The sequence below is a fragment of the Cheilinus undulatus genome, linkage group 11 (genome assembly GCF_018320785.1).
Source record: "Cheilinus undulatus linkage group 11, ASM1832078v1, whole genome shotgun sequence".
NCBI classification, from domain to species: Eukaryota; Metazoa; Chordata; class Actinopteri; order Labriformes; family Labridae; genus Cheilinus; species Cheilinus undulatus.
The window spans coordinates 39008588-39036170 of NC_054875.1; the positions used below are offsets into that span (position 1 = coordinate 39008588).

Consider the following 27583-nt stretch of genomic DNA (forward strand, 5'->3'; position numbering starts at 1 on the left):
TCACGGCTAAAATTTATCAAAAATCTGCACAACTGAGCCAAATTTGGTTCTACTCACAGCTAACGCCTCTGAAACTTCTCTGCCCATCGATGCAGATCATTTTTCACATCACTTCCTGAGACGAATGGAGGTTGAGGTGGTAAGATGAGCTGAATGGTGGATGAATGGCTACAGATAACAGGGCACTAAGGTCAAAGTGAACCAAATGCATAAAGAAACATCCTGTGACGCGCTCTGGCCCGTCTGAATACATAAACATGTGGGAATAAGTAAAGGTATCATACCTACAGGACCCACTGTTCACTGCAGTATCACTCGTCTACTTTTTGTGTCTTTGAATGAAAGTCTGCCCCAAAAATGTGTGACGGAGAGATGACTAACAGGCTTTAGGCTCAGTTCTGCTGCAGGATCAGGTTTTCCAGCTCGTCTGCAGAGCGTAGCAGGAAGGCGGCCGACTCTCGGTACCCGGCGATGAGCTGCCTCACTGCTGTGACTTCCGGGGGGCTGAGCTGAGCCGAAGCTCCACCGCCGCCGCCTCCCTGACCGTGACTGTTGGAGCTGGAGGAGGAGGAGTTCGGGACGACGGACTTCATACTCAGATCTGTGGGACCTGTGGATACATGGGAGAAAATATATGAACATTACAGGAACAAGAACAATCCTAATGCTTCATCATACCAAGACACTCTGGACAACGCTGTGCTTCTAACTTTGAAGCAACAGTTTACATGTGCAAACCCACTGAACCAAACTGTAAAGCCATTGATGTCAGACTGTGTGTAGCCATGCTAGGACCTTCAACAAACTTTTTACTCAGTCAGCTCCAAAAGCTCATCCAGGCCCAGGAGGATAACATTAGCCAGGAGGCTTGTGCTAATTGGCACAACTACTCCAGAGTGCACACCTTGATAAAATGATACCCATAGAGGGCAAATTTCTTGCTTCTTTGAGGGGCCCAGTCATGTCTGGGGGCAGGCTTAGATGTTGGTAGGATACATCATCATGAAAACATCAATATCTGCACCAATTTAGGCACAAATCTGTCTTAAAAAAGAAATAACAGAAGTGCTTCTAGTACTCCCCAAAAAACCGATGCTCATGGAAGGGAGTACTTCAGAAAGGGGGCCTTTAGGCCAAAAGACTTTGGCATAAATAATCCATGTTCAGGCATTCAGGATGGTTTGAAAATGATAAAACTCAACCCTTAGTGTCTGGACTTATCTCATAAATTTTAGGATATTTTATTTCTGAAATAAATGTTGACTTGCTTATGGCAGTTGAGAGCCTTGCAAACAGGCAGGTGTTTATATCTTCAAAGACTCTTTTCCCCATGAAGTCTGGATACCTATCAGGCCAGTCACAGCCATTAATCCTATGTGAGGCATGTTAAAATATTTAAAGGTTTTCTTGCAAACAACAAAGATGGCTGTCGCTGATAGATAACCTTTATTTCTTCAGTTTTAAAAGAAGCTGACAGGATTTCACTCTTGCATATATAGTTTAGTGTTGGCTGCAAAATCCAATCCTGTCAAACTTGAGAGTATTTTGCTGAACTAGCCACCTCCGGCTATGTCACAAACTACTGCTCTGTGCTCAGCAGTTATTCTGTGCAATCTAATAACCAGAGCAGGGATTGTCAGGTAACTGTTACTAATTCAAGTTATTTTTTTTTCAAATGAGTTTTTAATGCAGACACCTGCTTGAAAGCAATTATGGACACCTTTAACTTCTATTAAAATACATAAGTTCTCCAAGTGAGAGCATAACATCCCCTGTACTAAGAGCTTGTTAAATAACCAGCCTAAATGCCCTGGGTGCTTTCATTGTGAAATGTTGCGCTACTTACCTGAAGTTACGTACTTTCAGAGCTTTTCTAGGCTAGAGCAAAGATGGGTTATGCATCAAAAAGTTAACATTCTTTGTACAACCTCAATCCCTAAAAACTTAAAACAGAATGCAATGGTTTGTAAATCTCATAAACCCGTATTTTACTCACAAGAGAACATGGATAAGATGATGAAAATGAGACATTTTACCATATCATGAAAAATCTTAGCTCATGTTGAATTTGATGGCAGTAACACCTTAAAAATAGGAATGGGGCAACAAAAGGCTGGGAAAGTAAGAGGTAGTAATGAAAAATAGCTGGAGGAGCATTTCACACTATAGGTTAATTGGCAACAGGTCAGTAACATGACTGGGTATGAAAGGAGCAATTCAGAGAGGCAGTCTCTCCAAAGTAAAGATGGACAGAAAAGAAAACTGTGGTTTAAAATAAGGGAAAAAAATTCAGAAAAAAATAAAATTGCAAAGATGTTGATTATTCCACCATCTACAGTACATAATATAATCAATAGATTCAGAGAATCTGGAGAAATCTCTGTGTGCAAGGCCAAAGGTCAATTTTGGGTGCTTGTGATCTTTGGCTTCAGGCAGTACTGCATTAAAAACAGGCATGACTGTACTGAAAATCACTACATGGGCTCAGGGACACTTCTAGAAATCACTGGCCAAATAATGCAAGTTGAGGCTGAATCAAGCAAAGAGGCAAACCATATGTGACCATGATCCAGAAACACCCTTTCTTTTCTGCACCAAAGCTTATTTGAAATGGACTGAGGCAAAATGGAAAACTGTTCTGTTGTCAGACGAATCAAAATTTGAAATTATTTTTTAAAAACCACAGATGCTGTGCCCTGCAGACTAAAGAGGACCAAGCAGCTTGTCATCAAAAACCTGCATCTCTGATGGTTTGGGGTTGCATTAGTGCCTAAAGCTTACACATCTGGGAAGGAACTATTGCTGATGAAAAGTATATGCTCCCATCCAGCTTTGCCCCAGCGTAGGGGTCGGGGTGTGCTGCTGCACGCCCAAATATGCCCAGCGTACGGGGCTATGCTAATGTGTCATAAGCACAGTGGTGTAGTCATGCTAACAACAGCTAACATGCTGCACGCCCCAGCATAGGCTTGGGCAATGTATGTCACGCCCCAGCGAAGAGGTTTCACCCCACCGTAGAGGTCTCCAGCCGAACGACCCAGCGTAGAGGTTTGCTCGAGGGCTGCAGCCAGACCCTCTTGCCCCATTGCGGATTGGTCACTTTCATACAGAACAGCGTTGTGGAACGAAGGCGTAACAGACACAGAAAAGAGAGGCAGTGTGAAAGTAGCTTTTGACTCTTGATGGATGTGTGGATTGAATCTTTCACTGAATTTGAATCGTGGGGACCCTTTCCAATATAGCAGAACAATTTTGTTTGACTTGGACCTGACCAGGAGTAGAGCAGCGAATACATGAGATGTACCGCTTTGCCCATAGGGGGCGTAACATACAGAAAACTTAACATAAACTCCTCAAAGGAGCATTAAAGCCACATCATTTTTGTTAAAAGCTCCTCACCGTTGGTTTGTGCAGCACCAGAGCTCGGCTGGTTGCTGCCCACTGTCCCGTATCCCCTAATGTTGTAGTTGAGGCCTCCGTTGGTGTAGAGCTGGTCTTGGGCGAAAGCTGTGCTGGAGATGGAGAACCCTGACGGAGCCACAGAGGCTGGGTCCCTTGAGTTGGGCTTGTCAACAGAAGCGGGCTCGTCCTGTGACAAATTAAATGTTTTCAGTTTGGGCGGAATATTCCAGTTTATGTTGTGCAGTTTGGCGTTAATGATGCGTAGCATGCTAAGCTTATTCCTGAATCCCTGCCGGGCAAATTCCAAAACATCATCTGCCAAATCATTTACCGTCGCTGGGTAGACATCAAGACGCATTCTCTTGGCGGCGTTTCTGGTTTCGCTCTCACAGGCGGCAGCGAGGATGTTCTCAGCCATGGCGGAGGTGAGGTGAGGAGGTGTGGGTCGAATCTGATGAGGGGGTCAGGGATATTTTTGAACATTATACACATGAATCACTTCTTTTTATGTTATTGTTTGAATGTGGAACAGGTCACTCTGTACCTCAATGCCGCCTTTTTTCATGCGGCGGCAGGATTTGAGGTAGGTGCGGATACGCTTGCGTGAGCGCTCCTGGAACTCTGGGAACTGGCGGCTACAGGACTCGATGATGGCCTGGATCTTCTCCTTGGGCTGTTTTGAGATGGGCACCATGCGGTCCAGATTCTCATCCACGAACAGACGCACAAACATCTGACAGAGACAGGCAGAGGGGGAGGGGAGAGAGGGGATGTAGAGCAGAAAAATGGAGTGGGGGTGTGGAGTGGAGATAGAGGGAGAGAGGGGTGTGAGAGGCGAAAACAAAAGAGAGGGAAAGGGAGGCAGGGGATGGGGGAGCATTAGAGGTAGAGTGGAAGGAGAGGGGATAAAGAGGGAGGGGGAGGAGATGGAAACAGGAGATTGGAAATGGAGTCATTGCTCATATTCAGGACAATATTTCTACTGTTTGCTTTTTCACTCCTATTCGACTGTTTTACTCATTTCCATTCAAATCAGAAACATGTATACTGCACAGAGTAATGACTGAGTATGGGCCTCTACTGGCTTTCAATATGAGGATTTAAAAACAATATATGTGCATAATAACTCTACAGTGAGAGTGGACTGTGCTCTTTTCAGATATGAATTCAGCAATACTGCTTCAGTGTGCCTTACATTGAAGGCTTTGAGTCTCTCCGGGTCCATCCCCTCAGCATCATTGATCTTGTCGCTGTCATCGTGATCGTCATGATCGTCATCGTCATCATCAATTATCTGTGCCCGACCAGAGGTCAAGTCCTCTGCGCTCATGCTCAGTTCAGTTTTCACAGAGTCATAGCTTCCTGAGCTGTACGGAGGAGACTAGAAACACAGAAATACACAGAACACTTTCATTAGAGAGTACACAGACCAAAAAAAAAAGCTCCATTTCTGAACTAATCATTGAGAAAGACTTTGTGTACACACATAAGAAAGGTGGATTAAAGGTGCTAAGACTCATGACTTATCAGATCAAGTCTTTTTTCTTACCTTGTTGGCGTACTCTGCTTTGACTGGGTACTTCCGGTTGCCTTCGGCAGGGTAAGAGTTTGTCGGCGAGCTCCCTGCAGGCATCAGTCTGTCGCTCAGATTGACTGGCTGCTGATCCTCTGAGGAGGACGAGGGTGAGGTGGTGCTGAAGTCCAGGGGAGCGCTTAGCCCGTTCTCTGTCACCTCCCCGTAAGGGGCCCCACCATCTGGGGGGTTCCCACCCACAGCCAGCACCTCCGGGGAGGTCAGGGCCGGCAGCCCGTTGGCACTGCCGCTCTCCGAGGAGTCGTCGTCTGTGAGGAGGAGGAGGAGGTGGAGGAAGATGAAGATACAGAGATGAGTTGTAAGGATAGAGGATGGAACGATAGACCCAGTTCAGCATAAGATAAGTTTCACAACAGATGGTTTGATTTATCATGATTCTCAGAATATCATTTTTTAAAAACTGAAAACAGTTTTGTTTGAATGATGTTTGTATCATTAAGTACATATCATATATTACTTTTCAATTTTTTGATACTTAAGGAAATAAGGTTTTACTAAATCTCTACTTATCATCAACACTACCAAAGCTCTGCAAAAACTGAAGCCCTTCAGTCAAACTTTAAATCCACAGAGAAAGAGAAACATTCAAACAGTCAAGTTTCTTTCAGGACAAAACTCCCCAAGACAGTCTGGCTACAGCCCGTTCAGCCACTCTCACAACCCGTCACCTGAGAACTCTATATGAAAATAAAGTCTGATTAAACCTCCATTTACGGTTAGGGTAACAGTTAGGATACCAAAACTTAAACGTCAAAAACCTTTCCTGAACACACAATAACAAAATGTTTAATATATCTGACCAAACAGTCTGCTTACAAGATAAAAGCTTGTCCTCCATGTAAACATTTTAACATAGCAAGCAAAGCTTTCGTAGCTGTATTAGCTGCATTAGCCACGGTGCTAAAGCTAAGCTAGCTACGTAAGCTATGTATCTACGTTTGCCAAGGCTCATGCTGCTAAAACCATTGGTAACAGAGCTATGTAGCAAACATTGCTAACATAGTTATGTAGCTAATGGATTGATGTTAGCTAACAGAGCTACATAATAAACATAGCTATGTAGATAACAGAACTATGTAGCTAACAGAGCTAAAGCTAAGCTCAAAAGCAGCTACTTTATCTGCATAGCTAAGTTAGGTTTAGGTATGTTTTTTAAAGCTCATGTTGCTAAAGCTAGCTTAGCTAAAGATAATAGAGCTACAAAGCTGTTAGCTAAATTAGCTAACAAAGCTAAAGCAAGCCACCGTCCATGTAACTACTTTTAAAATGGATCTATGCATTATTTGATCCTGGATTAGACCCCTGACATTTTTCCCTTTTATGTATGAAATGTTTCTCAGTCTGTAATGTTTGCATCTGGTTATTTTGTGACTGTAACTGCCAGTCTTTGCTTATAAATAATAATAAACTTGAAAAAAAAAATCTGAAAGTGGAAATAAACTGTACCAGCAAATTACGTCACTTCTGTTCTGAGATCGACAGTATGCACTGCAGCCTCACCCACGTCTAACTCCAGGCTAAGTCTCTTTTTTATTTTTTAATCTTGTAGGACAAAAATGACAACTTTAATTCACTGGTCAGTGAGGAATTTAATGTCCCAATAATCTAAGGTGAATTATAAATCAGGTTCTTAGACTTTCTGATTTTTCTGATTTTAAACTGCAAACTCTTCATTACCCTGAATGTTTAAAAACCCTTCATGTAAAGTTTTGACTCTGAATTACACAATCAATTTAATTTATATGATATATTATTTCTTTGTGTACTGTGTGAGTTTTTTATGTTGTTGTTGGACTTCTCTTAATGAGACAAACCCGGCTAAAGATAGGTTGAATTAAAAAAATAAATAAGCATTAACGTCTGTTTGTTTACTGCTACAGAGGGGGTGTATGTGAGCATTGGGGGAGGCGGAACTTTGCGTCTCATGATGAGTATTCGGGTCAGCTGTCAGGATGGATGAAAGTTAGGACAGAGGGAGAATCAGAGGAGTTTTAATAGCAAAGAGAGGGAGCAATGAGGAAGAGGGGGGCTGAGGGGGGAAGGGCCACTTCTTTATTTATATATTTATTGAATTTATTGAATCAGGATGGTGCACATGAATCACCACAGCAGCAGTATACTATTTTATAAAACAAAGAGGACACATCACATTACAAAAGATAGTCCAACATCAAATTCACTGTTATAATGAAGAAGCTATCAAAAGTTAAATCAATGTGTGTTGTGTGCATTTTATAACCAAGTTTGTGAGCTGATTTTACTGTTTCTGTTTGTTTATTTTTATCTATGTGTGCAAGGACGAGTATGAAGCAAGTCTAACTTTTCCTCTCACTACAGCATTTATAGCCTGAGGTAATTAGTAACACTCGTCCCTAAACTCAGCCATAAATAAACGAGAAAAAGTGTCAACAAACCTCAACAATTAAACAGATATGACAACATTTGGTGTGAACTAAGGGCTTCCTGACTGACTGAGTACATGGTTACTTACTAAGGAAACTAATAATTTAACACAAAATATTGATTTTTTAAAATTATTATGGAATTAAAAAGACCTGTTTTTTGCTAAACAAATAGTGTGTTGGAATTTTGCAGTTTGAGCTGTTTCCACTGAATGGTTAACTCTGCAGCTTTCATAAAATGAGCCAAACTAGCTTTGATTGCCCAGATTTAACTGAATATTTGCCATACAGTTTTGCTTTTGTTAAACTGACTTGGTGGCCAATGCCTTTTTTCCTTTATTCAGGGTTCCTACACACTTTTGCCAATCACATGTAAGACTTTTGAAGACCTTTACTGGCCCTGAGCTGATAAAAATCATCTAGACTTTGTACAGCAGACTGTCAAGAATGAAAGGCATTTGAGATTTCTTGGTGCATTGTTGATAAAATTCCAATTTATGCAGAAAGAAGAGATGTCTTTGTCATAAACATCCAAATTTGGTTATTTCTGGCCCATTTAATACAAACAAGCATATCCTCTAGAAAATGATTAAAAAAACATGTAAGTAAAAAACAGAGACGTTTCCCATACGAACCCTGTTTATCATATAGAGGAGGACAGGGGATGGAGTCAGGAACAGGGATGAGAGAGTAGGGAATGGCATGCAGGAAAGGCCATAGACCAGACTTGAACCTGTGCCACCTGGGTATGTGAATGCAAACTCAACGTGAGATCATCTGTGCTATGGTTTTTGCATTTTTTTAACTCTTATGTCCATTGTTTTGATCTCCTTTCTCTATTTAAAAGTTAGATAAACCAGAGACAAATTAGCATGACATTTTTTTGTGGGTTAATATGAAAAAAAGTTTAGTCAAAGATGGGGTGAACAATATCAGAAACTGGCACAGTGATGTTTTTTAGTTATAAACATTTGAATCATGCAACGAGAGTTTGACCATAGGCCATTTGCAAAAGCAGATAACTCCTAAGGTATCCTAAAAAATGCATATTTTTGCCTGCTTTTATCTGAAATGCACAATGAAAAGGGTCTGAGAAATTGTTGAAAAAAAAATTTATTTTTTTTAATCTGTTTTTGCATGAAAAGTCTTCAAATATTCTAGACCACTGGTTGTCAACTGGTGTGGGTCACAAAGCCATTTTCAGTAGGTCACGGATGTGTGCCTGGAAAAAATATGAGGCAAAACTTGCTTTTATTTTGAAGAATATGTCTCAGTTTCTTTGTTTTATTTCTACTTTTGTTCCATCTCTAAGCCAAGCTGCACCATTTTTCAGTAAAAACACTTCATTATGATTGCAAAATGTAGGAACTTTGGGTTGAAATTTAAGGTGATGGTGGTGGGTTCTGACGCTAGACCATTTGAGAACCACTGTTCTAGACTACAGTGTTTTCTTCTACCTGCATGATATTTGAAAAAAATGAAATGAGCAATAACATCAATGAGATGAGATTTAGATTTCTATACCAGTTACGTGGATCCAAAATGAACCCAAGCATCTTTCTGCCAATAAATTGGCACAAATAAATCTGAGGGTAACGGCCATCTAGTGGAATTTTTATCTCACTGCATCAACAAGATGTGAAAGTACTGTTATTAAAGTGGATGCAAGGTGAGAAAGTATTTCTTTCTTATATACAGAACTTTCTAAATGTATTGTGATAAATTCAGGCATTTGCAAAATTAAGAGCAATATCCTTAGCAAGCATGTACTTTATATAGCAATGGTTGGTTCTTAACAAGGGTGATCTACAGAAGGATATCAGACAGTTGCTATACGCAATCGGAAACAAATTTCACACAGCCGTGTAATAACACGCCATTAAAGACATGAAAACAGGACTCTTAAGATCAAACATGACTACATGACTGAATCCTTGTTTCATTTCTCTGTGTACACCTGTAAAAGTGATATCCCCCTTTTCCCAAATAACCAAACGCTTGATATTCATGATATTTCTCCCTAGTGCTACATAATCTGTGGAGGTTAACATCGGCCTTTGCCCTACTTCTCTAAGCCTGCATTCTGAGAGAGAGAGGGGTGCACGGTGGATTGGGGCTGTGTTGGTGTGTGTGCCCCCCTGTAAGAGTGGATTTATTTGGATTAGTTCACTAAGAACGAGGCAAGCTGTTTCCTGTACCACTGAGCCGCTGAGGTCTTTGTAACAACTGTGCGTTTAAGAAAAAACAAATATCATTTATATTGTACAATAATAGATGTTTGTGATGTCTTACCGTCCTCTTCTTTGACGCTGGCAGTCTGGTTGCTGACTCTCTCCCCGTTAGGCGGGCTGGGCTCAGGCACTGCAGGCTGCTCAGCTGCGACCCATGTGGGCTCGGCGCTGTTCATGTCCTCACTGCTCATCGAACTGTCATCCTGAGGGGAGACAGCAGGGAGAAGAAAGAGCAGCAAAGTCAGTCAGAGTTTACAATGATCACAAAGAGAAAGGAGAGAAAAACATTATTATCCTGCCTGTTTGCAGCTCCGGTTCAGACTTTTTACAGTTTATCCTATCTTACTGACACGCTCTTATGCAAAGTGAAAACAGAATTACTATTTTTTTAACTCATTTTAAAATACTCTCTGTTAGGTGAATTTTTATGTTTATAAATAGGAACAAAACAAATAAAATAATTCTTATATATTTAGCCAGAATTCTATTCATATCAAAAGAGTCTCCTCTCCACCACTGCCAAAGGTCGTTGCTTTAAAGGTATGGTATGAAGAAATTTTAGCACAAATGAAAAGATAACTATTACTTCGTATACATATGTCAGTTGAGTTTCTCCACTACCTCAAATACTTCCACCAGTTTTGAAAGCCAGAGAAATCTTTATTTTTCTAGTTCTAGTGGGAAACATGTGACACACTTACTGTTGCTGTAGATATGCTGCTACTGCAGGTTGTCATTCTGTTACTCATGTTTTGTGCTGCTTCCTTGTGATTTGCCACAGTTATTGCTATCTGCCGTTGGCTCCACGCCCTAGTGTTTAAGTACCCTGTGACATGTAACAGCATACTGTCACCCCTGAAATATTGTGGGCCAGCTAGACATTTCCAAGGTAAGTGGAGACGAGCTGCTCAGCTCTGCCCACTTCTGTAGTTTGCTTGTTATTTGGATTGAGTCTTTTCAACAAAAATGACACTCCATAAGGTGCATTAACCACTATTTTTGTATTGTGGATGAATTTCATAAGAAAAACTGTTAAAAGTTGCCTTCCTGGTTAATGCTGTGGGAAGTCCACAGCATGGTTTGGCAATATGGCTGCCTGTACGTCCAGCAGCCCAAGCCAAGTAAGCCATTTTTATCAGCTTTTCTCCCTAATTATGACAAAGTAATCACTGAAATGAAAATGGTGGCTTATTATTTAGTCCAGTGGTTCTCAATGTGGGGGTCTGGACCCCCTTTGGGTCACAAGACACTGAGGGTGGGTGGCCAGATGCCTTCCAAATAAAAAAGAATATTTTCAAGTGATTTCAAATTGTTTATTTTACCCATTTTCACAACAATTATAGGCATAAAAATAGTTAAATGTAAACTAAAAACATGGTAATTTTGGTGAGATTTATGCTGAAATTAAAATGTAAATTTGCAATCAACTGTTCTTGAATGTGCACGGCTATTTCAACTATACTTCAAACACTTTCAAGTACAGTGGGGGTCTCCGGTTTATGGCACCACTATTTTGGTGGTTGCAGGCTGAAAAGTTTAAGAACCTCTGGTTTAGTCATCACTCCCTGTGGTATGCAGTTTTTATTGATCAAAGTCCTCGATTCAAAACGACACGAAACAAAGAGGTGAGTGGAGGTAGGTAGCTTGTCTCTTCTTGCCATCTTTTGTTATTGTTTTGATTGAGCACCCTCTGGTGGAGGAAAATACATACAGCGCGTTTAAGTCTTATGGCCAGATTTCAAATTCAGCCAGATTTTGACTGCATCTTAGCAGCTCATCATCAAGAGTCAGGCTGGATTATGAGCATCAAATGCTGTCGTAGTGTGACCCAACCAATAGCGTGTCCTGGACCACTATTTGACAAGACTAGCATGTCAGAATGTTTCTGGCATTGCCGTCTAGCTTGACACCTTGACCTGATGTTATAAACATGCATGCTGATGCCTACCAGCAGAGCATTTGCTCCTTATCTTTGTATCATCATTTACCAGAGTGGCATTAAACAAGCCCACACTTTTTCTCCCTCCAGGGATTTATGTGGACACACAGTGAAGCTGTATGAACTGGCTAGGATAACTGGGCACATTTTCTTGACATGCTATCACATTCATACCTCGAGTTCTTTTTGAAGGAGAGCCAGTCTATATTGTCCTCCTCTTGATACATCAGGATGAGTAGATAATTGTTTCTTGTTTCTATTTTTCTTTTCAGAGCAAAAGACTGCTCGCATCTCAGAGTGTAGCAATGATTTGCTCTCTTATCAGCCCCTCAATGACCTGTGAACTTGCACACAGGAGACACTTGTAGTGTGTCGGCCAAGACGGGTCGAGATTTTAGTTGCACAGTCTGACGTGGTGCCGTTGTGGACAACCAGAAAAAACATGTAGTCTGAGCCAGCCTTTAGGGAAACCATCATCCCTTCCCATTTTTACCTTTATTTACCCCTTAATTAGTCGGTAGCAACAGAGATAAAAGGGCCTAATCTTCATAAACGAGCTTGTCAATACAACAACAGCAAAATATCATTAAAATAAAAGCCCACTGGATGATCAACAATCTGACAAAGAAGGACACAAATCGTTAAAGTCTAAAAATGTTAGATAATAGTAAAACTTCATTAAGTTAAGCCAATGAAAGTCACAGAAAAACAGATTAATCAAGAGCAATTTTTACAAAGTTGAAAGTAATTTAAGCTAAAATTCAAATTTTTTGTGATTCCATAGACCATATTGATTTTTTGATACATAGCTGATGGAGACAAGTGAACATTTCTATAACATTTAGCTGAATTTTAGATGATATATTCAGTAAAGATACAATGGAAACACAAAAGGAAGGCATGTAAATGATTAGCCAGTTTCACAATGTAAATTAAGGATAGGAAAATTCTTACACTTTGAACTTTCTGAGACCAAATGTTTGGAATAATACCATTTCATTTATGTTAGTCCTTAATATTATTAAAAGAGCACCAAAGCTTTGGGAAAGTCAAGATTTTTAATCATGTTTTTGATGAAAATCTGCCGTGAGTGACAGGGAGGAAGAACTGTCTAAATTAAGCAAATAACCCACCAATATGCTGACCATGTGTTTGAGAAATTAAGACATTATGCAGGAAATGAATTACATCATACTTAAGATTTAAATTTAGGTAAAAATCTAGAGCATTAATGGCTGAAACAAATGTGAAATTAAACTTAAATTTACCTTTTTTTGATTCAGCTCTTTATAAACTATGTTTAACGTAAACAAAGTGAAATAAATGCAGGATCCTCCCTTATAAGTAGTATTTTCTTGAAGCATTGCTATTTTTAACCACGTTACGTCCAGACCCTAAAGATGCTTGTTGTAGCGTAACACAACTATGAATAAACCACGAGGGTAAGGATTAACAACAGAGAGCACAATAATCTCACAAACTATTCAAAGAGCTCTGGCTTCAAACTACAGAAATGTCATCATCTGCTGAACACGTTTCAGAGCTTCCCAGGCTGCTTTAAATCACGCCAACGTAAACAGAGGCTTCTTTTTGTCGTCACGTGTCAGCTGGCAGAAGGGGGCAAAAGTATGATGGAAACAGAGCAGAAATACATCTCGTCATCTCATCATTCCCCCCACACGAGCACGCAAACGGGCCAAAACTCCTGGGAATATGGCAGCCCCTCTGTAAGAGGCGTTTTAAGGAGGACCAAAATGCTCAGTGACAGCTCTATTAGGTACCCAGTGAGCGATGGAGCATTAAAGACAGACAGAGAGAGTCTCTAATTACAGTTTGTAAGGACTAGTAGTAAATGTAGCATCATTAATGCTTCAGGAAAGGATAGGATTCATAAAATATGGTGATTTACTTTTAAATCAGAGCCCAGGTTAATAAAAGGTCACACATATTAAAGTCTGAGGCCCTCGTTTGCCTTTAAATGGGTATTATAGGAAGGAATCCATCTATTTTATTGACTTAACAACAGAGACAAGAGTCAAAATGTCACCTTATAGTTTTATTTATGTGGCGGAGTGCGCATGTATTTTTGTAAAGAGCTGAAATTATAAGTTAAAAAACAAAAATTTGAACTCTTTCTTTTTAAGGCCTAATCTTTTAACTTTTGAAAGTCATTTATACTTTGATAATTCTTAAAAATTAGTGATTTATTTCTCATAAAGTGATTATGGAAACAGTTACCTTTGATTTTCAATGTAGTGCAGACAAAAGAGGAAATCTGAGAACCAGGGATGGAGCCAGAAGTGTAAAAAAATCCAAGGGTTTAGCCCAAAAATAGGAGGGTCAATGGATATTCTTTCCCACGGGCTTATTGAGAAAGTACCTGCACTATTTTCACTAAACACAGTTGCTTGATGTCAACAAACCTTTACATCAGCAAAAATGACGTAGCTCTACCTAAAAAAACATTCCAACTTCCTTTGAAAAAATATAATCGCTATCTATCAAACTGTCCTAATTTTGAGGTGTTTTCCAAATTGCACACTTCCGTACTTAATACTAAAGATTTGAGTGTGTAAGTGTGCAACGTGTGTTCACACTGAGAAGAATGTAAAAAGTAAAGTGTTTTGCTGACGCACCCACCCTCAACTATTTTAATAATACTTGAGCTTATCTTGGTTTTTCAAAGAGTAAAAAATCCTCAAATTTTCTGATTTGCTGTTTTTTTTTTTTAAATCAAAAACTGAATATCTTTGGGTGTTGGTCTAATTTGCACAAGCAAGCAATCTGGGAATGTAACCTCAGTCTTAATTTGTCTTTTTATCCTTTTTAGGTAAAGAATAAACCATGGTCATTAGTGACAACCTTATTTTAGTGTTCTTTACTGTATGTTATAAAACCTATTTATAAAGACAGTTTCACTCTAAAGCTTTAGTTGCTCTACTTTTAATCTTTTTCATACTCTTTTTATATTGTTTCTTTACTGCACAAGAGAAATGTCATCAGTATTTTCATTGTGCCTTGATAAGATGACAGTAAAGACTCGGCTTTGAAATGAGGTGCACAAAACTGAGAACTTGGGGGATATAAAGTGAGAAAACTAATCTTTGGATTTGCATAATATGCACAAAGTTTGTCTCTCTGTTATGTGAAACAGAAAGGTCGAGTTTGGATGGTAGGAAGAGGAAAACTTTGCAGCTGTTTGTTTCAGCACATCAGAATACACATCAGCAAACTCTCAACACAAGGAGAACAAACCTGCTGCGTCCTACAGCTCTTTAAACCAGTGAAGAAGATAGTCTGTCTTATAAACAAATCCCTACGAGTCTCGTCCATCACTGAGCGACCCTCTGTGATGGTTAATAATTAAATTATTGCTCCTGCTCATTCTCAGTCTGCACACAGACTCGACCGTCACTTGGAGCATTTGTTAATTTGTACTCACCCGTAAATCAGACTCTGGGTCATTGTTCCGGATAATCCTAATTATGCGCGAGTGGGGTCGACATTATCATCATGAAGGAGCGCTCCCTGCACTTTAGTGACAGTGGTTCCTGAGTGCTTCTGTCACAGCCACACATGGGAGGGGTCTGTGAGTGACGTCAACGTGCACAGAGGATTTACTAATCCTCGTTTCACACTGAGCTCCTCCTCCCAACACGGCTCTGAGGGTTTCATACTGAATTCAAAGTTGAAGGAAGGGATGTCTTATTCTGTCTGAGCTACGAGTTTCCCCCCAGAGCATCAGTGTTGGTAAAAAGATTAGAAGTGGAGGATTTATGTGCAGCCAGTACATTATATTGGCTGCTTTTCTGATTTTGTCTTTAATCCATTGGAACATTTAGTATGTCATTTTGGTCACACTGACAAGCATATATGGGGCTCATTCAGAAAATACAAACTCACCCTCTCAGTGGTCGTCATGCACTGCAGTTTCATCTGCTTCAGGTAGGTGGCAGTGAGAGGCATGTTGTAATCAATGAGGTCCGGGACCAGAGAGGTGGGCCGGTCGTTTTCTGACAAAAGAAGACAAAAAGCAGCATGACAAACTAAAAAAAAAAAAAGAAAAAAAAATTACAAGAGAAATGTGTTTGACGTATTAAAAAAAAAAAAAAATCCACACATGATGAGGATAAAAATCATTTCAAAAGAAAAGCAGACAAATTTAATTTCAATATGAACACCACCTTAATGTTCACACATTCGAGAGTTATCTTAAAGTAAGGGTGAGAGATATGATTAGTGAACATCCTACTTATCGATGATGCTCACTCGCTCCTTCCCATGAATCCCTGCTCTCCGACAGAGCGGGTAATCATGGCTAATAATAAAAGGAAAGTTAAGATTTAGTCCTTAAATAGAACTAACAGACCTCTGTAGAACTGCTTGATGGTTTTATAAACCATCAGGGTGCATAATAAACATTTATCTGCACATTTTGCACAAAGTTTGCAACTTTTTTGATGATTTCAAAAGACAACATCCACCGCAGTCTAAGTTTAGATGACAAAAATTCAAAAACATTTTAGTTGGGTTTCAGTAAATAATTACATCTTAGTCTTTACTTTTAGTCAAAACATTTATTCTCTTTAAACTAATTGAATAAAACCAATTTTGGAATAAAAATGACTGTAAAAAATCATATTAATGCACTATTAATACTCAAATTAACTTAGAATGTACTGAAAACTGACATACTTGAATTAAGGACTTTTATCTACAGAGAAGAACTTTCATAGCAGGGAAGGGATTATTCATTTTAATTAATATCAACACTGAAATAACATTTTTAAGTAGCTGGACATCCAACAAAGTTTGGGAGTGTTTCCACGGCTGCTTTGAGTGAGGATGATGAAGATGACCGTCCTGCAGCTGCAGCAAATACTACGAGTCTGACTCTTACTAACAACAGAAGGCAGAGCTGAGTTATTTCAATCAGGTAAGATATCCTGGTTTTGTTCCATCTGATGCAAATACAGTCCCTGGCATACACAAAGGATTTGAAGATTCAACCTTCCTGACAGCGTGTGCTCTCTCTGCCATGCTGCTTCACACAGAAACACGACACACACAAAAATACACAAATATTTAAAGCTGATATAGGCCAATATTATCAGCCAATACAGGCAGATAATTAGAGATGAGACAGGCCGATGTTTACAGCTAATTTGGAACAATAATTACTGCCAATACAGGCTAATATTTGCAGGTGATACAAGCTGAAATTAAGAGCAGATATAGGCAGATATTTTCAGCTGATACAAGCTGGAATTAACAGCTAATAATAATAATAATTACAGACAAATTAGACCTATATTTACAGCTGGTTTAGGCCGATATTTACATGTGATTTAGGCCAGTAATTACAGCCGATTTAGGTTGATATTATTTACAACTAATATAGGTCATAATTAACAACCAATCCAACCCTATACTAACTGCTGATTTAGGCCAGTGCTAACAGCTATTTACAGACAATCCAGGCCAATATTTACAGATGATATTGGCTGATATTAAAAAACAATCCAGGCCAATATTTACAGCTGATATTGGCTGATATTAAAAAACAATCCAGGCCAATATTTACAGATGATATAGACTGATATTTACAGATGATTTAGGCTGACATTTACAGATGATGTAGGCTGGTATTTACAGATGATATAGGTTGATATTTACAGATGATATAGACTGATATTTACAGATGATTTAGGTTTATATTTACAGATGATATAGACTGATATTTACAGACGATACAGACTGATATTTACAGATGATTTAGGCTGATATTTACAGATGTTATAGGCTGATATGTACAGAAGATATATACTGATATTTACAGATGATATAGACTGATATTTACAGATGATATAGGCCGGTATTTACAGATGATATAGGCTGATATTTACAGATGACATAGGTTGATATTTACAGATGATATAGGCCGGTATTTACAGATGATATAGACTGATATTTACAGATGATTTAGGCTGATATTCACAGATGACATAGGCTGATATTTACAGATGATATAGGCTGATATTCACAGATGACATAGGTTGATATTTACAGATGATATAGACTGATATTTACGGATGATATAGACTGATATTTACAGAAGATATAGGCTGAAACTTACAGGTGATTTAGGCTGACATTTACAGATGATGTAGGCTGGTATTCACATATGATATAGGTTGATATTCACAGATGATATTAGCTGATATTTACAGATGATTTAGGCTGACATTTACAGATGATATAGGCCAGTATTTACAGTTTAAAGATCAAAGATCCCTTTTAGCTCGTTGTCATCTTATCTTACTAATGGAAAAATGGTTGTCGACAATCACTTTCAGTCAACAACTGATTCAAAGTCCATTAAATCCCTTTCCTCTCCATTCTGCTGCTCAGTTTGAACTCCAGCAGTTCATCTCGGCCATGCTTACATGTCTTTATACATGGTGATTGGCTGATTAGATATTTGTGTTAATGAGCAGTTAAACAGTTGTACCTAATGAAGTGGTCAGCTGGAGTATGTAAGACTTCCCTAGATGAACTGTCATTTTATTTCCATTATAAAAGCTTAAAGAATGACGTATTGTCAGGTAAAGTCTCAAATGAACTATCATAGCAACACTCAAAGTTTTTTGAGTTTTCAGAGCACATTTTTTCAATGATTTTTGGGCCAAATTATAGGTTTATTTTGGCTCATATTTTCAAGGATATTACTAATTATCATTATTATGAGTTCATAATTTCATAAGTTATTCAAAAAATAGCTATCACGTATGCATGTTTCTTTGACAGAGTTAGGAAATCAGAAATGGAACCATTTGTATGTCAATATCTTGTTTAATAAGGGCACCAGTCTAAACTTACCATCACTCTCAGTTTGAATACTTTGTTATAATGCTTTGATTATCACAAAATAAAATAATGTAAGCCAGCACAAAAATACTTAATACTGGTAGAATTTATTCACTGATATTCTTTGGACAATGTTCAAAAAGTCTGGCAGATTTGGTGTAGCCCTGCCAAAGTTTGACATCCAAGCAGAAGCTTTGACTCACAGCACCTAAAATAAAACAATGTGAATGAAAGCTGCTTGCAGTTCCCATGTCCGCCACAAGAGAGAGTCTGTGCTCAGTTCTGTACCATCCTAGAGATGTGGTCCTCTTGAGGCTTTGTTACATCATGTCAGTGATGGATACATACAGGATGTTTTATTCATGAGGGTTTGATTCACAAACTCTTCAAAGTGCAAACACCTGAGTTCAAATCAGCTCAAATTTAAAATGTTTCACTGTTTCTGTCATTCAGTATTACAGCACAACACCTAAGCTTAATGCCAAAACCAGGTAAACATCTTTATACAGTTTATTATGAAATTATTCCAGAAGATCCAACAGTGGGTGAGACTGCTTTCCACTATCTCAGCATGCATTTTAACTCAGTAATTAACCCTTTTCCAAGCCGGTATGTGGAGGGATCTGAGCTCTCTTAAAGGTTAATCTCAAAAACAGCGAATCACTTAATGATGTCTCCAGAATTAGTGAGACATCCACAGGTCATCTGTGTGGCGTTACCTTTGAACTCAGCCGTGCTGGGGTTGATGTGCATCCTCTTCTGACACTCTCCGCAGCTCATTAGGAAGCGAGTCACCGCCTCTCTGGGCAGGAAGGCGTAGGTCTCTGCTATCTGTGCCGAGGGAGCGAGCAGAGGAGAGCAGGTTATGGCAACAAGGGAGAAAAAAGAAAGAAAAAAAGCAGAGGATTTGGCTCAGGCTGTGGCTGGAGTCAAACTGTGTGCAGGTGTTTTTTGTGTAAAAGTTTGGGGTCAGTGCTGATGTGTTATCTCGATGTGGCATGAGGAGGAATCCTCCCTGTAGGCGCTCTGTTATGCCTTCCCATGGCCTAATTCCAACTGAAGCCCTGCATAAATTTCTAGAAATGTTCAGATATCCTTTTTTTTCTCCCTGAAACTCAGTCTGATAGCTGGTCTTCAGTTCTGGCCAACACCCATAATCACTCCCGTACTTGTGCGATAAAAAAATCTGACATAATATTGGCAGAAAAAACACTTACAGCTAAGAATCACAATCTGAATTTGGTTCACTGCCATGAAGGTTCAAACGAGGGATTTGTCTTGTTATTGGTACATGATGATGAATATTAAAATTAAATATAAACAGAACACTGAATAAGTAAAGGAATGACATACAGGAAAGAAGAAGTGTAGTTTGTGTATAAGATTGCAGGGTGTTGTCAATATTTGTAGGAGAGGTTTGGTTTCACCTTTTTTAGTCCTAAATTACTCTATCTGAGACTTAATAAGTAATGCTAAGCTATATTACTGTAGGTACAATGTATTTATTTCTTTTTCACTGTATTTTTTAGAGATATATTAAGTGTTATCTATTTTCATAATGCTTTACTTGCTTGACTACAAGCTTCTGTAACATCTTAATTTTGGATCATTAAATTCCATACATTGATCCATGAACTATCCATCCATCAGGAAAACTTATTGTGATTTGTTGGGAAAAAAATAATATATATGTTGAGAAAATGTGGTAATATCTATTTGGACAACCTGGGGTTGTTTGTTAGGAGAAATTAATATCATTTCTTAGAAAAACTTGGTGTTCAAAAAAAAATAAGACTTGTTATTTGAGAAAACTTGATGTTATTTTTTGAGTAAAACTTGGTATTGTTTCCTGAGAAAACTTGGTATTTTTTCTAAGATAACATTTTTTTAGGAAAACTTGTTTTTTTGTTTTTTGTTTTTTACAGAAAACTTGGTGTTATATTTTGAGAAAACTTGGTTATATATATTTTTTTAAAAACTTGGTGTTCTTTTTTTCTTTTTCAGAAAACTTGGTTTTCTTTTTTTTTTTTAAGAAAACTTGGTGTTATATCCTGAGAAAATTTATTTGTTTGTTTGTTTGTTTTATTTAGAAAATTTGGTTTTATTATTATTATTATTATTATTATTATTATTATCATGATTATTATTATTATTTAAAAAAACTTGTTATATCCTGAGAAAACTTGCCATTATTATTATGGGTTTTTTTTTTGGTTTTTTTTTTTTTTTAGAAAACTTGATGTTATTTCCTGAGAAAACTTGGTATTATTTTTGAGAAAACTAAGTGTTATCTGTTGACAAAAACTCACAATATTAGTTAGAAAACTTTTCTATTTCTTCTGAAAACTTTGTACTGTAGCTTTCCAATAACTTGGAAAATGTAGTATTCCTTACTGAGAAAACTTGGTATTTCTTGTTGAAAAAGTATGACATTATATGGAAGGAATCCTTGATGTTATGTTTTCAAAAAACTTGGTATAGTTTGCTTGGAAGACTTGGTTGAGAAAACTTGGTATTATGTGTTAAGAAAATCTGGTATCATTTGTTGGGAAAACTTGATATGATTTGTTAAGGAAGCGTGGTGTTATTTAGTTAGGCAAGTTTGTACTATTGTGAGAGAAATTTGATTATATTTCTTAGTGAAACTTGTAATTTTAATTTTTCAACTACAATTTTATCATTCAGAAAAAATCTGATATTTGTTGGGGAAACTTGATATTTATTCTGACAACTTTGTATTTGTTAAGAAAAAGTTATCATTTGTTCAGAACCTTGGTATATTTTGTTGAGAAATTGTTGTATTTGTTGGAAAACCCTGATATTATTTGTTATTATTTATTATTTGTTAGGTAAACTTGGTATTATTTGTTGAGAAAATCCTATATTTGTAAGGCAAATTTTCAGTTCAGGTCAGACAAGTTTATTTAGCCCTAAAGGGAAAGAAAACCTGATATTATTTGTTGTGAAAACTTGATATCCTTCATTTGGGAAACTTGGTATTTTTTGATGAGAAATTCTGAAATTATTTGTTGTTAAATCTTTGCATTGTTTTGTTCGGAAAACTTGGTGCATACACTGTAAGGTAGACGTAATATTACTTGAAGGAGAAAAGCTGATATTATATGTTTCAAAAACTTGGTATTATTAGTACTAAAAACTTTGTATTATTTGAAAGGAAAACTTGGTATTATTCTGCCATCATTATGTTAGCAGCACAAGGCTATAAGAGTGGTTAAAACCCCAAATAATTACATGCACTTGTTCGTTCTTTTTTTTAAAATCTGAGACTGTTTAGCACATTTGACAGTGTAAAACCATATCAAAACATAAAAATCATGACAACCCTCATCTAGTCTTAAAACTACAAATGACCATGACTATCTACAAATATAATAATCCAATAGCAGTGTACTAACTTTACATTTAGAGTTATACGACTGAACGTGATGCTTCGTAAATGTGAAATGAAGTGTTTTGTCTGGTGTACCTGCGACTGGATGTTATGGTGGTACTGGAGGCCTATACCAAAAAAAAACTACTTATTTCTGCTGTGAAACACTAACAATATGTTTACTGAAATAACTAATTTACTGACTAAAATTCAACCTTTCAAATACACGTTAACAGTTAAGTCCAACTGAAATCATACTAAACTGAGTTTCTTAAGTCCGACTACAACACCTAGATAATATAGGGGTTAGACGTCAGTTTACTCGGGCATTTATACACTGGGTCCCATTAAGCTGTTCTAGGTGTTTTAAGTGTTCTAGGTGTTCTGTGAATGCACCACAGTCTCTGCAAGGCCTTTACTCTGTAAGTAACTGGTGATGTTCCTGAGTGAATAATTTCAAATTTGGTTAAGCACAAATCATGATTGTGTTTATCTGACCAAAGTTAAAAATCACTCAACAAACTGTCAGAACTGAGCTCTTTTTCTTTGTGGTGGTTGAAGAGTGTGGCAAACATTACCAGTGCTAGCACAGCTGGTCTTTGATCTTTGCAGGCTAACATCCACTGTCCTGCACTAAATGTTGACACCTAATGCCTTGTCTATAAGCTGACAGCCTACACAACTTTCTCCACTCGCTCCAGATCAAAAAAGTGGTAAACTGTGCTGTTCCTATGTGATGCTATAGATACTATCAGTTCACCATTGTTTACATTTGTGTTAAAGAGGGGGTATTATACTTTTCCGATTTTTAAAACATAAATATATAGTCACAATTTGGGTGTCCATACTTCACGTATGCAAATTTTCAAACTGCAAGATTAACGTATGTGGCAGTAATCTTGGAATTAGAGTGTAAACTGAAAACGGTTCGCTGGGAATCTCTCTGAGATTTTCCCGAGACGAGATTTCGATGGAGCGAACTGACGAAGTCATCGCAATAGGATCTCCTGACTGGTTCGTCCGTGCTGCCGGCAAAGCGGAACAGACCGCCCCCACAAGGCCTTTTAGCCATTTAGTAACACAGTAATCAAACACTTACCAAACAGATACGTCCCGCTCTATCCTTCGCTGCTGCTGGTTTTCTTCCTCCCCTCTCTCCAAACTATCAGGGTCAGACTCCGGGTCTAACACGTACGGAGGTATATCGAAATTCGCCAGTGTGAGAAACATGAGGAGTCTTTTGAGCTGTAAACCATGTGAAGCTACTACGTTGTTATCAGAGAGATGTGTAAAGCCTCGAAAAAAAAGGCATAATACCCCCTCTTTAAAGAGCATTGTGGTCACATGGCAAAAGCCACTGACTAGAGCTACAGGGGCTACAAGTGGCAGGAGGCTGCGTTATAGTTTTGACAGAGCATTTTGGGCCTGAACTGCTTAAAAAATATTAATAATTAGGTTAACAGACTAGTAATTCTTGTGCCAACTACCAAGGGACCGGGCATTTAATCAATTTGCTGTCTAATGGTGTGCATCCTCAATCCAAATAGGCCTAAATCCTAATCGTAGCAGAAGAGGCATTGATGTCTGCCTTTAAATATTACCTTACACCAGGGGGAAAACATTTTTATTGCCACAATTAACTGTGTAGCATTAGGAATAACATGCATCGTATTTGTACCAAAAGTAAAAGGTATGAAAATAATTTTCAGAGCTATAAAGTTGTCCATGTTTCCACCATTGTATACACCTGTTAGCTGCATATTAACTTGTCAGTACTGTCGACTGCAAGAAAGTCCAGTAGGGACCAAGTGAAAAGGTCATATCGCCTCCTACCAAAGTGGAGTTGGGCATACTTCTGTCAGTTAGTTGATTTCCAATGGTGCATACAGGAAAAAGGCCAGATAAGGACAGTTAAGTTGAGCTGTAACATAGTCTGCATTTAATCGTACTGACTAACACTCAGAGTTTTTATCATATTCTTCCTCCTCTCTCAGGTGCAGCTGACTTATAACTACACCTCTCTCTCAGTCCTCCTGTTTGTCTCTGCTGTGATGCCACCATCCCCTCCTCACCCCCTCCGGCGTTTCCCTGTAAAATACGACCTTCACGTGACCATGGAGAGGCAGCAGGGGTGCCCACCCCCACCGGCCCACAACCACCACCACCATCATCGTCACTGCCATCCCCACTGCCAGAACCTCCCCATCCCCTTTGCCCCTAACCCTTCCTCCACCCCCATCCACCCCTTATGCCCCCTTGAGGCAGCGGAGAGGGAAAGGCCACCCAGAGGAGCATGCACCTCCCAGAAGGCCACAGTGACAGCTCCATATTATGCCCTGCCCCACTGATGCTGCCTCCTCAAAAGGGTACACTCTATGAGACGTGACAGGACCTCTCTACAGGGCAGGAGGAACTGGATCTATTTTTTTTTCAATCCTAGGGGTTGGTGGGGAGGAGGGGAGGAGGGAATGCCAAAGTCCTGCCAACATCCCCCACTACAGGCTGCAGAAACGGTATACAAAGAGTCAGGACACCACACCCGATCGAGACCAGACCCCACCTCACATGAGCCTTTGTTCCTCAGATATGTAATTAAAAAAAAAACTCAAGTACACTTCTTCCGCTTGGTAAAGGTGGATAGTTGTTCCCTTGGTAACTCCTGGTGCTAAAAATGAAACATGATGTTACTGGAGATAAGAAGTCAAGACTTCCCTCTTTCACGAAAGCCTATTCTCAGCAGGCTCAAGGTGTTTAACATGTCTAAGTCCCACACTTGAAGGTTGAGTACATCAAAAGGATACCGACTTCACTTGAGACCCTTCTCTCCAATAAGATAGTACACGGGGATTTTTTAAAGTCACTACAGGTGTGGGACAAATCTCACGAAAAGGAAAAGGAGAAGCAGCCGACACACTGATTTGCACACTTCTAAAATACACTGTAGGAATAAAAACTAAAAAAAAAAACTCAAAATATATTACTCTATTAAGTTTGTATAAAAGTGAGACAGAATATGCTTTTATTCTTCAGTTTTTGTTCTAAGATTCAAAAAATGGTCAGCTATTTCATACAAAACTGGTTCTGATAAACACAACAACAAGAGGGAAAGACCTGGAAACAAGTGCATTACTCTAAGACATCATTGTTTCACCATTTTTGCTAACTTTTAACTCCTTCTCCTGGTTTGGCCTCTAAGTGAATCAAAAAATGAAATGCTCTGAGGTACAAAGTTGGATTTACTCACCGCTTTGTAGGTCTTCTTCTGTCCTGCATGCTTGGGCGCTCTACCAGGGTCTGCACCCATTTCTACGTGCATGGCATAGATGATGTCGAAGAAGTCCTCCACAACAGCTACGCGCTTCAGGGAGGAGTTGTCCTGGGCTGAATTCCCATCTGAACACTGAAACACAAAACACAAACAGGAGTTTAGTTTAAAGTCGCAGCCCAGGTGTCCCATGGTGATGAACAGTGGCTAAGTTTGATAATTATCATGTATAATTAAAAAAAAATTACATGATAAAGGTGGACCGTTTCATGTGAGAAGTGTTACTGGCTTCTTACAGGAGGTGGCGCTACAGCAAAACCATGATATCACCTCTTAAAATGTATAGAGGGACAGATTTTTATCATACATGTGAAATTTGAAACATATCAGATGCTTCATTTGAGAGTTACATTGGACTTCCTGTGACATGGCGAGATAGAAAGATGCTTGCTTTCGTCAGTCAGGCATCCTTTATTGAAACTTGTCATTGTTATGGATATGGATAATATTGAGGCCTTCCTTTGAAAACCTCAGCTTGATAGGTTCGGCACAGTAAAAGGAATAAACAATTGCCCCCTACTGGCAACTTCCTGTTGCCAGTATGGGGCTCTTTAATGAAGATGTTTGCATGTGGGCCTGTCCAGTGTGATGTTATCTTGCCAGAAACTGTAGAAGAAGACAGAGGAATTTAAAAACGTTACCACAGGTTTGAGTAATTAAGGAGGATCAAAAAAGCTTTATTATTTTGAAAGCGAGGTGAAGCTGGTGGACTTCTGTTGGGGTTTGGGCATACATCCAGGAGGGCCCAAGGCTGGTGCTTGGACCCTAAAAATAATGCAGGAGTTCATCTGCAATATTTGGTAATTAAAAACAAGAAATGACCCAATACTGACTGCCCAGGACTTCTACTTTGTTGCTGTGGTACTACAGCAGGTATCAGTATGGTCTGAGTTTCAGTAGTGTAGTATCAAAATTTAAAATCCTGATATCTTGACAACCTTAGTGGTTACTGACAGTCATTCACAGAGCACAGGGCGTCCTAACCACCATTACACCAAACGTGCCCCCCCCCCGCTTTGTCTCACCCAGGCCATCACTCCTTCATTAAATTTCTCTCTCGGGTGGATGAGTCTCGGCCCGGCTCAGTCTGCAACCATCACCTCACATCTGCAATGTTTAAAAATAACACCACAGACACCGTACGGTCCCAACGTTCCCTCCTACCCCCACCTCTATATACTGCTGACCCTGTCGCCATAGAAACTGCCACTGATTTCTCCCGGGCAGGTGTGCTGGGCAAAGGGTCATGTGACACGCCATACAAGTGGGATCGTCAGGACAACGGCCTCCATCCGCAGCACCACATGGGGCTTTCCTTCTCTTTTCTCCAAGTAACTCCATCCTTAAAAACACATCACTTTCCTCCAGATTTTATATTTAATTTTCAGCACCTGCTGATATTTTTAGAGCTTCATCAAACTTGTAATGAAAAGAGAAATTGGGATATTTTTCACCTCCTCCATGCAGACCAGCAGTGACATTTACAGGAGCTGGTGTTGAAGGTAGGGTGCGATCTTTCTCCTGTTTGAGTGAGAGGAGGGTCCCGAGTTCAAAAAAGTTGTCCCCCTGGCATTGAGGAATCACACTTTCCCTCCTCCTCCTCTTCTCTGTGACATTTCTGCACACTTCCCAGGATCTGACATTTCATTTTCCCCCCACATGCTTCCCTCCGTGTCTTCATCCCGTACCTCCGTCCCGTCTTTCTTTCTCTCCTTCCTTCCTCTACCCCCCTCCTCTTCTCTCTCCTTGCTCCTGCTCTCCCAAGTGCGAGGTAATGATCGTTGCCATGGCAACTAAAACCAGCTCACAGAGCCGGTTTGTTTTAATCCGGCCCTCTCTCTCTCTCCTTTTCTCTCTCTCTCCATCCACTCTCTCCTGTCAGCGCGGGCTAAATGTAATGATAATAAATGAAATAATAGTGATCTTCCACCTCATCATCACAGCTGTAATTTATCGCACTTGGAGGTATCATCATCATTCCCCTGGTGACATCATCACCACCGCTGCCGCCGCCACCACCACCACCGCCGCCGCTGCTGCTGCTGCTGGGACAATGGTGTCAGGTCCATTCACGCTGGATTTAGATAATCTCATACAACTGTGGGGTTTGCAGTGCACCCACACCGCTGCAGCATCCTCTGCTGAATTCAACCCCAACATAATATCCAAACACTCACACATGCTGGATATTCTGCTGGGAGTGTTTTCTTCCACCTGAAGGAGACACCGATACGAAGATTTCTAACCCAGCTGTGCTGGACCTGGTGTTGATCTGAGCCACACATTTGTAATTTATCTCTGCATGGCTAAAACTTTCATTTTTAACAGGGATTATCCTCTTGATTTATGCCATTGAAACTTTTCTTCAGCCCTATGAGAGTATAAATAAAGAAATAAAACATTCATTCACATTTTGTCTGCATAAAAGGTTT

General features: G+C 39.2%; 1 protein-coding gene across 1 annotated transcript in view; it reads right to left on the reverse strand.

Annotated features, from left to right (window-relative positions):
- Nucleotides 1-392: 392 nt before the first annotated feature.
- Nucleotides 393-27583, reverse strand: part of nol4la (nucleolar protein 4-like a) — a 47131-nt gene continuing 19940 nt past the window's right edge. The window contains exons 2-11 of the mRNA XM_041800004.1: nt 25071-25226; nt 19155-19266; nt 15472-15581; nt 9691-9832; nt 4952-5244; nt 4598-4783; nt 3947-4135; nt 3734-3853; nt 3400-3589; nt 393-610 (exon numbers count right to left, since the gene is read on the reverse strand). Of these exons, the coding sequence (XP_041655938.1) occupies nt 393-610; nt 3400-3589; nt 3734-3853; nt 3947-4135; nt 4598-4783; nt 4952-5244; nt 9691-9832; nt 15472-15581; nt 19155-19266; nt 25071-25226 (1716 nt within the window). The remainder of the gene's footprint in view (nt 611-3399; nt 3590-3733; nt 3854-3946; nt 4136-4597; nt 4784-4951; nt 5245-9690; nt 9833-15471; nt 15582-19154; nt 19267-25070; nt 25227-27583) is intronic.